General features: G+C 39.1%; 1 protein-coding gene across 2 annotated transcripts in view; it reads right to left on the bottom strand.

Annotated features, from left to right (window-relative positions):
* The window catches only part of plxna4 (plexin A4), a 243784-nt gene that overhangs the window by 75986 nt on the left and 154622 nt on the right, over positions 1-13176 (bottom strand). For both annotated transcript variants that reach the window (XM_030720671.1, XM_030720670.1), the window contains exons 6-7: positions 5056-5179; positions 1564-1717 (exon numbers count right to left, since the gene is read on the bottom strand). In XM_030720671.1, the coding sequence (XP_030576531.1) occupies positions 1564-1717; positions 5056-5179 (278 nt within the window). The remainder of the gene's footprint in view (positions 1-1563; positions 1718-5055; positions 5180-13176) is intronic.

Below are 13176 nucleotides of genomic sequence, written 5' to 3'. Positions count from 1 at the left end.
TGGCACTAATGAAGGAGCTCATGTTTAATTCAACAGCACATCCACACATCTAAATGCTCTCTCTCTCCACAGTACCTACATATCTCTCCCTCATCCCCACTCTATCTCTATACGCAGGTCTCTTCACTTCCTTCCACGCTGGAACTCCTTCGTCTCCCCGGTGTCTCTCCCCATCTCTCCAACAAAGAAGGAATCATTCATCAATCACAGTAAAGCACCGCTGACAACGGATCTGTCCTAATTAGGCCACCTAAATGTTACCTTGAAGCCTGCTAACGCTATCTCTCCCCGCCTCTCGTCACTTCATCCGTCGCTCTCCCTTTTCCCCTCTTCAACTAAGCTTGGACTAATGAGTACTAGTAAAAATATAAGATAAAAGACGCAAATATATGAAACTGTTTCCTTTCCCTAAAACGCAAAAACCATATGTTTGTGAGTGTGGGAAAAAGCAAAAGATACAGAGAAATGCTGTATGGATCATTTGTGCGTGACTCAGTGTACATATTTGCACATCAGTGTTTGCATGACTGCAGCATTACCAGGTTTACATGTGACATAGCAAACAATGAACAAATGTTTTTTTTTGTTTTTTTTTTAATTCCCCAAAGTGCCCTCAGGCTCCCTTTCAGCTGTACATGTACGTGTGCGCTGTCTGTGGATAACTTTATTGTAATGTTTCATATGTCTGTTAGGCACATGTATGTGTCATTCATCTGTTCTTCTGTTCTACGAGCAATGAATGAATAAAGGAAAATATAAATGTTTGGTATTTGTATCTATTGTCTAAACATTGCAGAAATTACTTTTTTTTTTTTTTGCACATGGCATATACGCAATTGCAAATATCTTGCTCTTTAGAGCTTGTCCATCATAAATGGTAGCATTACAGCCGAATCCTAATATTTTTCTTCTCCATTTCTTTTATCAGAAAGAAAAATTAGGGGACGGTACTTTCATTATCGAAACACAAAGGCACGTAAGTGTTGGTGAAGGATCAACTGCCTGCAGACAGACCTTCCCAGATGGGAGTTTTCTCAATTAGAACAAGCTTGGCCACCCAAGAGAGAGGAGGACAGGGTTATCAAAAGAAAAACTGCATGTAAATGAAAATGATCAGAAATGTTTTAGGCTGTACTACACAGGGACACTGTCCTCGGAGACTGTATTATCTCTAGGCTACATGTTAGCTGAAATACTGTAGTAAGGCCATGCTATGAAGTGTGAGTTTCTCCTTTTTTGCACTGAGGTTAACTAGGGTCCCATAACTCTCTCTAGAGCATGTTCAGGTTAAGGTAGGAGGGAAGAAAACTCCCACATTCAGACAAATAACTAATGTTCATTCAATTACTAAACATATCCTAAGGCAGTGCTCCGAGGCCTGTCGAGTTGCTGATGACAATGAGAAAACAAAAATTCACAGAGCACTCATTGCCCTAGGACTAGCATGCTTCTGACTGAAGGGAAAACATCCAGATGTGCATGTACCTGACAGTCATTCAAGTATTTATTTATTGTAATATTTATTGTACAAATATTTCTGATATCATTTTTTTTTTTTTTTACCTTTGTCAACAATTATTCGTGGCATTTCCTTTTCGGCGGGGGAGGAGCACTTTATTCGATTTCCCTCCACCAAGCCATTCATCTCAGCCAGATTCTCAAATGTACAGTTGACACCTGCAGAGAGTTCTGGAACATTATGGGCTTCCAACACCAACTGCATAAAGGGAAAGAAAAGTGACACAAACTGTCAGGATATAATGAAAAAGATTAGTGCCAGCAAAACATACGTGACAGCATGAAAGTCATTCATCAGTTTAAAACATACATAATGAATCAAATCCAGGTGCATTTTATAGCTTCCCTGTGGTCTGAGATAAACAAGTGAGCTATGTGCCCCAAATGTAATTTTGTGTGAGCGCTTCACATTTTCAGATATGACTATGAAACAATGCTGCTGAGGTGGGAACAGATGCAAGTTCACTGCAGAGTAAAGATCCATCAGTAGAGTGGTCAGTGGTCAGTGGCCAGAAGGGGCACTGGGAGTATTCTTGAACCAGGTGTCAGGTGCGTATCCTGGCCAAATGTCCACACAGCATCAACACGCTCTAATGCATTAAGACATAGATCAACATAAAACTGAAATCAGTGCCATCTTAACAGGCCATATCCAGTCGCGGCAAGCACGACTACCTTTCTAGCAACCTTTGGCATCTACTGTATGAGCTACACTGATTTTTCAATTCCATCTTAAATTCCTGGCTGTCTGGCTCTGAGAATGAAAGTTGTTTTCATGTAAAATGTTTGGGAAAAGGTGAATAAAGTGATACAAACACAAAACTCAGCAACACTTCTGTAAATACAGGAGGAGGCTTTAGAAGAGCCGGAACTAGCCAACTGAATGAAAATGTCTCAAAATAAGTGGAGGATGAACTATGGGCAAGAGGATGAAATGACTAGACGGAAGAGTGAGATGAACAAATGAGGCCATGAACAATGGGGGGGGCTGGCATACAGAATACTGGACAGCAAGTGAAAAGAGGACTCTATGAAATAAAGAATGCAAATTTCCCCCACTTCATCTGAAAATGCTGCGTAAGCTTTTTCTGCTTCTCAGGAAAAAAGGCTTCAGGTGAAGTAGGGGGGGGGGGGGCAAAGAAAAAAAATTAGTCCTTGGATAAAAGGAAAAGAAAAATCAGACTTGGGAAGGCAGGTGGAGAGGGGTCAAGACCAAAATATACATACTGATGGAAAACTGTGTCTGCAAGGGGGCCTTGGTCCAGGCATTGATTTGAGGCGTAGCCTATAGTACACTTGTGATGTGGTGTTGAAAGCTGCCTCAGCGCCAGAGAAGGGCTGACCTGAGCTGTTTTTATATTGCTATTTAATGAAAAGAAGGTGGGACTGGTGTGAATAGATACACAACATCCAGCACAAGATGGACAGTGCGTGGCTTTTTTTTCTCTCTCACTTCCTTTCTTTCTTGCTTTTATTTACTTTTTCCTTTTAAGAAGGAAATGTAGCCAGACCTAGAGTTCCCTCAATTACATTTAGAGCCTAGCCGCAGCAGTGATGCATGAGTATGGAAATAACATACTCATCTTTAATAGGAACATCTGACAAATGCACACACACAAATGACCTCCGGTAGTTTATAAAACACCATGTCTAATGCTGAGAATATGCCTTGCTGTTCATCTTTGCCTGGTGAAAAATATTCTAGCAGCAGAGAGGATTTATTCAAATGCAGTCAATGCTACAGAAAAAGAGGACTGACTTAAACTTTACATCTTCTTACATTTATTATTAAGTAAGTTTTAAATTAGTCTCTTCAAAGAAGACAGCTTTTGGGTACTTTTTTTTAGATCCTACTCCAGAGTAGTGACAAAAATGTTAGATCTAGACTTAAGAGTGCATTATTGCAGCACCAGCAACTGGCATATTAGAAAAAAAAGAGAGAGAGAAGAAATCCATGTAAACATCAACTATATAAGAAACAATTAGCTCTTAAAAGCCCAGATGCAACAGAGCAATACATTTTAGAATAATTTCTGCTTGCATTTCCTCTTGACTTGCTAACTTCTGCACCCACACACAGCAAAGCAATGTAGGGAGAAAGTTAAGAAAATTACAGAATATAAAAAAACTACATCCTCTGTGTCTGTGAAAAAAAAAAACAGCATGTCACAGCCCTGTTGTTCCATCTGTGCCATAAGAAGAATAAGAAACAAGAGTGCGACCCCCCCTCTTCCTCCAGCGTTGGATGGAGCAGGGCATTAGAAAATAAAATCTTTTTTCTAGAATAGGCCCAACTTCAGCAGTGGTGTGTGCTTGTTTCTCTCAAGAATTTCTGAGCCTTATCTTTCCAAACAAATATTTAAGAACACAAAGGTGATGGAAGAGCCTTCGTCTGTTAGGCAGAAGCCCCTGGATGGGATATGTCTGGCAAAAGGTTAAGCACTCGAAAGGCTTGAGCAACATACACACATACACACACACACACACACAGAGGCACATCCATTGTGTTGTTTTGTTGCAGAGATATCCTTCACAAAAAGAAGAAAAGAAAAGAAAATCAGCAGTTTGCATGTGATCCTCACTGCAACATATATTATTACAGTGTTATTACAGTTCATGTTCCCCACCTTGAACTTTAACAGAGAAATACTGACAGCGTCAGTCTTCTCCTGAAACCATGGTACGCTCATATCCATGCTGCCATTCAAAAACATAATCCTCTAGTTCCTGTTCAAATTTTTTAAAATGATATTTTGTGTTGTGGTGAATGCTAATGCTATACAAGGGCATGCACTGAGATAGTTCGAGTGCTCCCGTTTCTCCAGTTTCTGCAGAGACATATTTCTGTTGCAATGGATCACAGCCCCTTGCACACCAATCAATGCACTTAAACAATAAAAAACAATTCAGACCCTTCTGGCAGCTGTTTGAGAATGAAACATCCACTGGGAAAAGTGGTGCATTTGGCTGCCAACAATCACAGTAAACACAGCTGAGCTAAACTCTATGCTGTCAATGATTGTTGACATTTGTTGGGAGACCATTTCACTGGACGGGATTGTAAGTTGTGAGGTCAGGATTTGAGGAATGCCTGTTGGCAGCCTGTAAAAATCATATAAAGCAGGATTACCGAGTTAAAACAAGCTACTAATCAGTATTTACAACATAATTCCACCATATTACAAATTATGCTTGAGAGTGTGATATTGTCAATCTGCCAGACAAGATTTTCTCACTAGCAACATATTCAGCTATCCTCACTTTCTATCACAATGTGGCTCCACTAAAGCAAATGCATGTTTGCCTGCTAAAAGTCCTCTATTTGTACTCAAAGAAAAATATATTTAATTACTTCTAATTAAAATTTGACCAAATTTAATCTTCCAAGTGGCACGAAGAAGAAACCGATGTCTGATATTTCAAGAATATGTAACTGATGATGATGGGAAAAACACAAAGTTTGTGCATCTAAAACCTCAAACAAGTCATTGATTCTATTTCAGGGTATCTGATTTGGTGAATTTGTTTTGCACTCACCGTGACGCTAAACTGGGACACGGAGATGTTGTTTGGATGGACACTGAGTCGCACACACTGTTTGATGTCTGATGCAAAGCGCCGGGGCTCTGATGAGCGCTCACATTTCTCCTTTCTGGCACACCTGGAAAAAGCACAACAGGGAGTGTTATTCATGGAGACAAATACACACATGCTTATTGACATATGCATGCCTGCAGTAACCTGACCAGGGCTTACCCCTTTCCACCTGTTGGCATCTGGGAAAAGGAGAATATCCCACCCCTCCCTGACAGTTGGTGCTATACACATTCATCATATTTCCTCTCTGGCAGCGTATCAGCCTCAGTGTTCAGTGAATGGAAGGCCAGTCACCACAGGGCTGGGAGAAGTTACATTTAAAACAATGGTCGTTCTATATGTGGAAGTGGAGACGGCCCATTGAGAAAGAGGTAGTAGCCCTCTTCTTTGCAAAGCCGTATTAATGACATGGCATTCATGGGCAATGCCAAATGCAGGTGGATATGTGGATGTTCTTGGAAGGTGGGGTGGATTACTTCTGTCTAATCCAGTAGAATACAATGTTTTGAGGAGTTGGAGGACTGGACCCTTTGTGCTGTAACAGGAATTTACTGACTCCTGTTCCAAATACTATCCCTTGACAGACTACAAGGTCACTTCCCATAGCTGGGAGATCTAAATGGGTTTGTAATTAAGGCAGTATGAGAAGTGCAATTCATTCTCACCAAAACTGTTGAAGTGGAAAGTTTTCACATTATAAATTCCAGCAGATGTGGCTGGCGAAAACAGTTTTTTTTAAATTGTTGATAAATATATGCCTGGTGAGAAATTCTAAGTGAAATAAAGCAGCTCAGACTGTAATATCACCTCAACCTTCTTCTCTACACAAACACCCACACGTTCTTGTTCTAATCTAATCCCCTCATAAACTTATTCAAGTTTAATCCCCTATTGATTTAGACAAAAACTTTCTGCGCAATTAACAACCTGGAAAATCCAGAGAGCACCCTAAAAATCCTTTAGAGAAATAAAAGGCTGAAAAGAAAGGAAGAGGCCTTAATGAACGAATGAAAGAAAGACTTTCGAGGTGGTTGACGTTTGAGATACAGTAATACCTTATGCAGAAAGAAGCTTTTTTCCTCCTGAATTGGACAGACAGAGGGAGGGTGGGTTCTGACCTGACATGAGCATTGTAAAGTTAAGCGGCCTAACGTGCTGCAAAGAAGACAGACAAAGAAAATGAAAAGAAATAATCTGTTCGAGAAAAGCAGAGAACAGGAGGAGGGGTAAAGAGTGCTGCAGAGAGAGAGAGAGTGGAAGAGAAAGCAGAAGAGAAGCACGACTTAAAGGAATGCAACCATTGTTGGCTTTCTGTGAAGCTTTCCCTTCTAAGCCGGTTTGAGTAGGGGTTTAATCGCTTCAGGTTTCTTTGTGCTTTTCAATCACTGATGTCTGTGCCTCCTCTTCTAGCACTGATTTAATAAGACCACATCATATAAGTAACCCGCAGGCAAACAACCCACACAGAAACCCCCCAAATGCACACTTTCACCTACAAATGTACGCTGATCAACCGCGACATTAAAAGTGCTGACAGGTGCAGTGCGTGACATAGATCGTCTCATTAAAATGCAAAGTTCTGCAGGAAAACTTTGCATTCTAATGCTCGGGTTCTGGCATTATGTGGATGTTACTTTGACAGATACCACCCACGTAAACATTGCTGCAGACCAAGCAACGCAATATTGGATGGGCGGTTTTAATGTTGAAGCAACATAAAAACTTAGATATAGTGTTACATGCATATCATTTGATTCTGTTATATACTTTAAGCAGCATTGCAACTTTTTTTGGAAATAAGGTTGCAAATATTTGCTTTGCGTGTGCTTTTGTGTGTATAATCATGTCTGTCTTTTTGTGTTCCTTAACACTGTCAAGGTATATTGTGTTTTGGTAGAAAAACATACATTTCATGCCAAAATAGCTGGCTGTGTTGCATTATTAGCATTAACTGGCACAATCTGTTTAAAGAAGGAACCTTTTACTGATGAGACATACTTGAAGATGAACTGACTGACCTACGTCTGCAGTTATTGTTAATTTTTTTCTCACCTTTGAAGAAAAGTTATAATTCTAGAAAATTGTAACTACAAATTCTACATAAAAGAAAGCTGGTTACAGTAAAAACATTGCAGAGTCACCAGATAGACAATAAGACTGTCAAAAAAAACCAAACTCTAGTAGCATTTGATTCATGAGGGATATACTCAGGGCTGATATATATATCTGCTGTCTATTGCTGAACCTTATTATGACCCAGATTTATGCCATCATCTTTATGAGACGCTGCCTGCTGTAAATGACAGTGGCAGGGAAGGAAGGATGATGATGTAGGAAAAACATGTGTAAGAGAAAGAAGCAGATTGAACAGGGCAAGATGTAAGGACTTGTTAATGTCGATTTTGCAGTGAATAACTGCAACATGTTGTTTATGTTTGACCGGTAACTACTTCTACCAAGATGTGCAGCTGAGCTTTTATCATCTGCAGACACTTATAATGCATCTTAATACAGTTACAAGACACCAAGACATATTGATGCAGTAGGAGTGGACAACAAGGCCTGGCATAGCTGGACTGGGACTTGTTAATACAGGATTATGAGGCAAGGTATGATCCTCTACTCTAAAAATTGGACAGGGGGCAATTTGTTTTGCTTGTTATGTGGATGTGCTGTCAAACATGGATTTAAAAAAAAAACCAAAAAACAAAAAAAAACACCCTGACCCAGTGAATTTAATCTACTATAGATTCATTTCCTACTTAGAGATTCAACAACAAAAAGAAAATAATTTTCACATGTAAAAAGACATTAAAATTTTTTTTATACATATTCTAAAATTATGCATGCATATCCAGGCAGTTAAGTTTGTATTCACCATATTAACCCTGGATAATTACATATTTCAGTAAATCAAATCTGTTATAACATATTAAGTACGATTCCTTACAAAAACCTAACTAAAATTAATATAAAAATAAAATTTGGTTTCAAGGATTATGTGGTTAATGACAGTACTGAGAAGAATACAGAGGTGCTCAAAAAACACCACATGACCAAGATGACATCACACTTTTTAAGATATTTGACATTATTACGCATTGTTTTGTGATGATCACTTCCATTGCTCATGAGTTTTGCTATTCTAAGAGCTTCTGATAGCAGTTAAATGTCTGTCTTTGTTGTTTAAAAGCTGAGGGTAAGTTAATAAGGTAATGAAGCATAGTTACGAATATTAAGGTTTGCATGTGGTTATTAGCTTTTAGAGTTTTCCCATATTTTCAAGGGACAGTTCACTTGTTTTTAAATATTTATGGTGAACATTTTAATTTTGTCTTTCACCCTGTAAAGTATGCCTACATGTATGATGAGATGCTATTCCTTTGCATTTCATTTTGATGGAAAGAGAGACATTTAACACTGTGAACACATTTTTTGTGTGTCCTACTGTATTTACTTGTATTTTCACTGGTGAGGAACAAGCAGTCATATCTATAAGGTGTGAGCAGGCTGCAAAAATTTCTGTTAATGTTGAAAATATCTCTCATGACTGCTGTCTGGTGTGGGCTAGATCATCAAAATGTTCAGACTTGCTTGATTCGCAGATTCATCTTAAGTTGAGACTTAAGTGTGACTTTTGCATATGATTAATAAAGAGATATATCTGAGCTATTCGACATCCCTCAAACTTGTTAATCGAATTATCTTCTGTTAAGCTGTTTATGGGAAGTGCTGGTCTACAAAGGTGACAATGATATAAGACTATTTTTTGGAATGCTACTATCTAGACATCCAGTATGCATCAAACCTTAAGATGAACTGCAGAGAAAGACCCTCTTTCCTTATTTCTAGAACACAACACAGAAGTTACAGTTTCACTTTGGCTCTCTCTGACCTCGTAGGAACTGCATATAGCATCTCCATCTCAGAGTCTTAACATCACAGAATTGCTGAGCAGGTTGGAAAAAAAAAAACCCAACAGCTACCTATTTTCTCTTGATCTTTCTAAGAATGGGCAATAGCACTGCTGTCTAGGATTTTTGTGCTCAGTGAGATCACTGGCGCAGTGGAGGGCTGCACCAACAAAGCGCAGGGTGTTCTAGTGAAGAAAAAAAAAAATGCTCCAGAATCAACATTGCACAATGCAATGTCACCCACTAATCAGGCAAATTTTGATCGAAGGGAGTTTTGAACCATTCGGTTGCACTTAGAGGAGCGTGCAAAATTGTGAGGTGCTAAGACTGTGTTTTGACCGTGGTTCAGTGTCCACCAGCACACTGTCACAATTTATGCATACCAATGCTCTGTTTAGTATCATTAAATTAACCCTTCCTACTTCATTCAATCCCAGCAGAGAAGCCTACTGAGATCGCGGTGGGTGACCAGTTAACAGATGCATATGAATATTTTTGTTTAAGAAATGGATGCATCCTGATTGAATCTCTAACCAGAGTGTGGGATAGCTACACACACCGATTTGGACTGTGTCCACGGTGAGAAAAGGGAAAAATTTATGTGGCCGTTTGGGGACTCGGGGCTTCACTGAAAGGATGTTTAAGATAATGCCCTACATGGTTTAACTGATGTGAGAGATGGGCATTATCAGAGCAAAGCACTGGATAATTGTTTTCAATTACGATCCACGCAGACCCTGAAAGGATAGAAAGATTGCATCATTTGCAACAATATGTAACAATCTCACCCTTTTGTAAACATCAAAGAACCGAACATTTAGAGGACCCCAGAGATCAAAGCGATTTAGATTTCAAATAGCAGTCATAAAAAGCCTGACTCAAGCCATCTTTTTTTCAGAGAATTAGACGTCCAACATCTATTAATTTGGATTGTAAACACTGCTGTTGTGAAGAGCTGTTTGACTGACTGGCAATGACACATTATGAGAAAATGAGCTGAAAGAATTAGATGCGCCCTGAATGAAAACTAATCTGCACTCTTGTTTCTTCCAGTCTTTGATAAGGTGGCACAATCAGAGAGAGACTGGGCAGAGGGAAGGATTTTTAGCTTAGCAACTGTTTATGAGGCTGTCACAGCTATTTATCACAGCCACATTATTCTATGCAATATATGCACACAGACCAAAACAAAGATCCATAGTCAACACTCTTAGTAAAGTCATGTACTTACTGTAGTAAAGTCATGCATATGACTTTATTAAGTACCATTCAGTTTAAAAAGGTAACATGATTGCTGTCTTGTCATAGCAACAGCAAATAAACACAATGGTGATGGTCAGTGTCAATCACACAATATTCTTGAAATAAGGCATCATGTAATGCATCTTTATTATGAGGCTTGGGAAATGAAAACGTCCAGTCGTTTTTATTCCTCAGCGTACATACAAGTTGCAGGGTGGTAAAGGGGGAATGTTTGAATTTATATATTGTGTGCATACATGATAAAACACAGAGTAAACAACTCTACAATGGAATTACAAGACTTTTTAGAGGTTTTGTTGTATATTACCCACAAAGTTTGTGGTTTTAAATGCTGTTTGTGGTAAATCAATGCCCCCACAAATAGGCACTCTGTAGTTCAACTAAAAACCAATTACTCTCCTAACCATGCATCATCAGACACCATATAGAAGTCTATACATAGTAATAGCCTCAGACTATATAAGTTACCACAGAGCAGGCTCTATGTCACAGAGATTCAGTCAAATGACACTTCTACATTCAGGCCGGCTACCTCTCACACTTGCACATGTGACCAAATACACGAACACACGCAAGAGTAACCGTACCTCCTCCTGCTATCATTAAGAGTGGTGGTCCGCAGAGCAGAAATCCGCATGAAGGGGCTGGTGGGAGAGTTATTACCTGGCCCACTGGCCATGACCCCGTTACTCCAGTTTGTGTGGACACTGTCTCTCTCTCCCCCTCCCTCTCTCTCTACTTGAAGACACACAAATTGCAGAATCTCTGCCCCAGGTCTAGAAATCTCTGAGCTATCCCCTTTGCATACCACTGATGCAAGAACACCAGCTGAGTAGAAAATTATACAGTAACACTGCTTCTTTGCACAAGTGTTAAGCTATATGAGGTAAAACAAAACAAAAATAACAGCAACAACAACAAAAAACCTCTTAATGTATAAATAAACTAACTTGCATTTGCATGCCTCCAACCAGCCAACTGGCACTTGCATATGAAGTAAATATGTAGTAAACATTTTGAAGTGCTTTAATATGTAAACACCAAAGAGTAGCATCACCAATTCACTACCTGGCCACATAATGGCTTAAAAAATATTTTTTGCTAAACATTGTGATTCCAAAGTTAGGTTGACATTTTTGATATATAATTTCATGTTTTTGATAATTAATTCTATAGTGGGATAGGTGTATAGATGGGCAACCTGAAAACAAGATGTGAGACAAGGAGAGCAGCTGATTTAATCAAATGTTTCAAATGAGTGTTATTATCTTAAAAAAAAGAAAAGAAAAAGCTAGCATTATGTGGTGACTGGATTTGGCAGCACCAGCCTAGGCCTACGGGCACCATGGAGCAGCCGTTTCTCTGTCATGACTTTTAGTGCTATGCAAATTTAGCAGTAGTCAAAAGACACGGCACCAACATCTTACTCCCTCACTTCCACACACTACTAAACAAACAGTCCCCTGGTAGAAGTAGGCAGTGGTGACATGCCGTGACAGGTTTATTAGGCTGCTTTTTTTAATGTGATGCCACTGCTGGCCCTGATAATACCATCAGACCATACCAGGTATGTCAGAGTCTTAGTTTAAATTGCCACAGGAAGTTTTAAGATTGCTCATTATCTGTGTTTAAAGATTACAAAGTTGAACAAACATGATACTCTAGATGGGTTAAAATAGAAGATAGATTTAAAAGCCAATAAAGGAACATTTTTGAAACAGCTCATCGTTCAGTGTCCTGCTACTGTATCAACCCAGTTTGACCTGGCATTCATAAAAGAGAAGCCCAGGAATTGACAAAGGACACCATTAGTTTATTAGTCTACAGTATTTCCGGAGGTGTTTTCAAATTTTAAGTTCCACGTTCCACCTTTCATAAGTGCCTCGAAGGGTGACAGCATGGTGCTTTTCAATGGAGTTTCAACAGTGCAGTCAGCTTTTATCTTTACCTACTATATATGGTATGATTTTCTTTCATGTTTTCAGCTATAGACAGTGGCATATGATACTATTGATTCAGGCATGTCATTATCCAGTCTGTGGTGTTAAGGTGTATTTATTCACAGCCACAACACTGTTGCTAACTGGGAAGATTGACAAAACAGCTCCATGTATAACATATTTCGAATGAACACATCTAGGAAAGGCTGCTTTTGAAATGGTCTCACCTATTACATATTCGCAGCACATTCTTATGCTTTACTGTGAACATTTCCTTTTTGAACAGTCTCAGTTTGAATTAACCAAGGAGCTTTCCATGCAGCATATTAATAACGGGCTTTGTTCAGTGTGAGGAACAGAATCAAACTGATGCTCAACTACTAAAAACAAAAAAACAAAAATCATACCCCTTAAATCCCAAATTTGGACAACACACCTATTTTTGCAACCACCTGTGTGCATATAGTCATCTGAAATTAACTAATTACACATAATATCTTGAGACTAAATATACATCAAGCTATTCAGCCTTTCAGTTTATGATTTACAAGAGCAGATGGTGACATTAATGCTGAAACATCAGTAGGGATTACTGTTAGATTATATAACAGGGTTATTATGTTGTGACTTAGCTGTTGTTGCCATAGAAACAGCTATGTGATGGGACATGTGAGGTGATTTACCTGAGTACCATTTCTCAGAGGTGATCTCTCATAGGGTGGGTGCGTGTGTGTGTTTGTGGTTATGAGTGTCTGTGTTTCCCCTCACATCCTGATCAAAATTAACTGCTTATAGAGTTTCATATATGCTCGTCACCAGAAGATCTCTAATCCCTACTCTCCTTTGGTGTGAATTTATGCAACCTCTCTCTCCCTTGTTCAGTTTATCTCATCACTTGGAATACATCACCATATATCTTTACTTCCTTTGACTGTCACCATATC

Source organism: Archocentrus centrarchus, chromosome 23, assembly GCF_007364275.1.
Source record: "Archocentrus centrarchus isolate MPI-CPG fArcCen1 chromosome 23, fArcCen1, whole genome shotgun sequence".
In the NCBI taxonomy this organism is placed as follows: Eukaryota; Metazoa; Chordata; class Actinopteri; order Cichliformes; family Cichlidae; genus Archocentrus; species Archocentrus centrarchus.
Note: the sequence above shows the minus strand (reverse complement) of the source record. Positions and strands in the feature narration are given on the sequence as shown.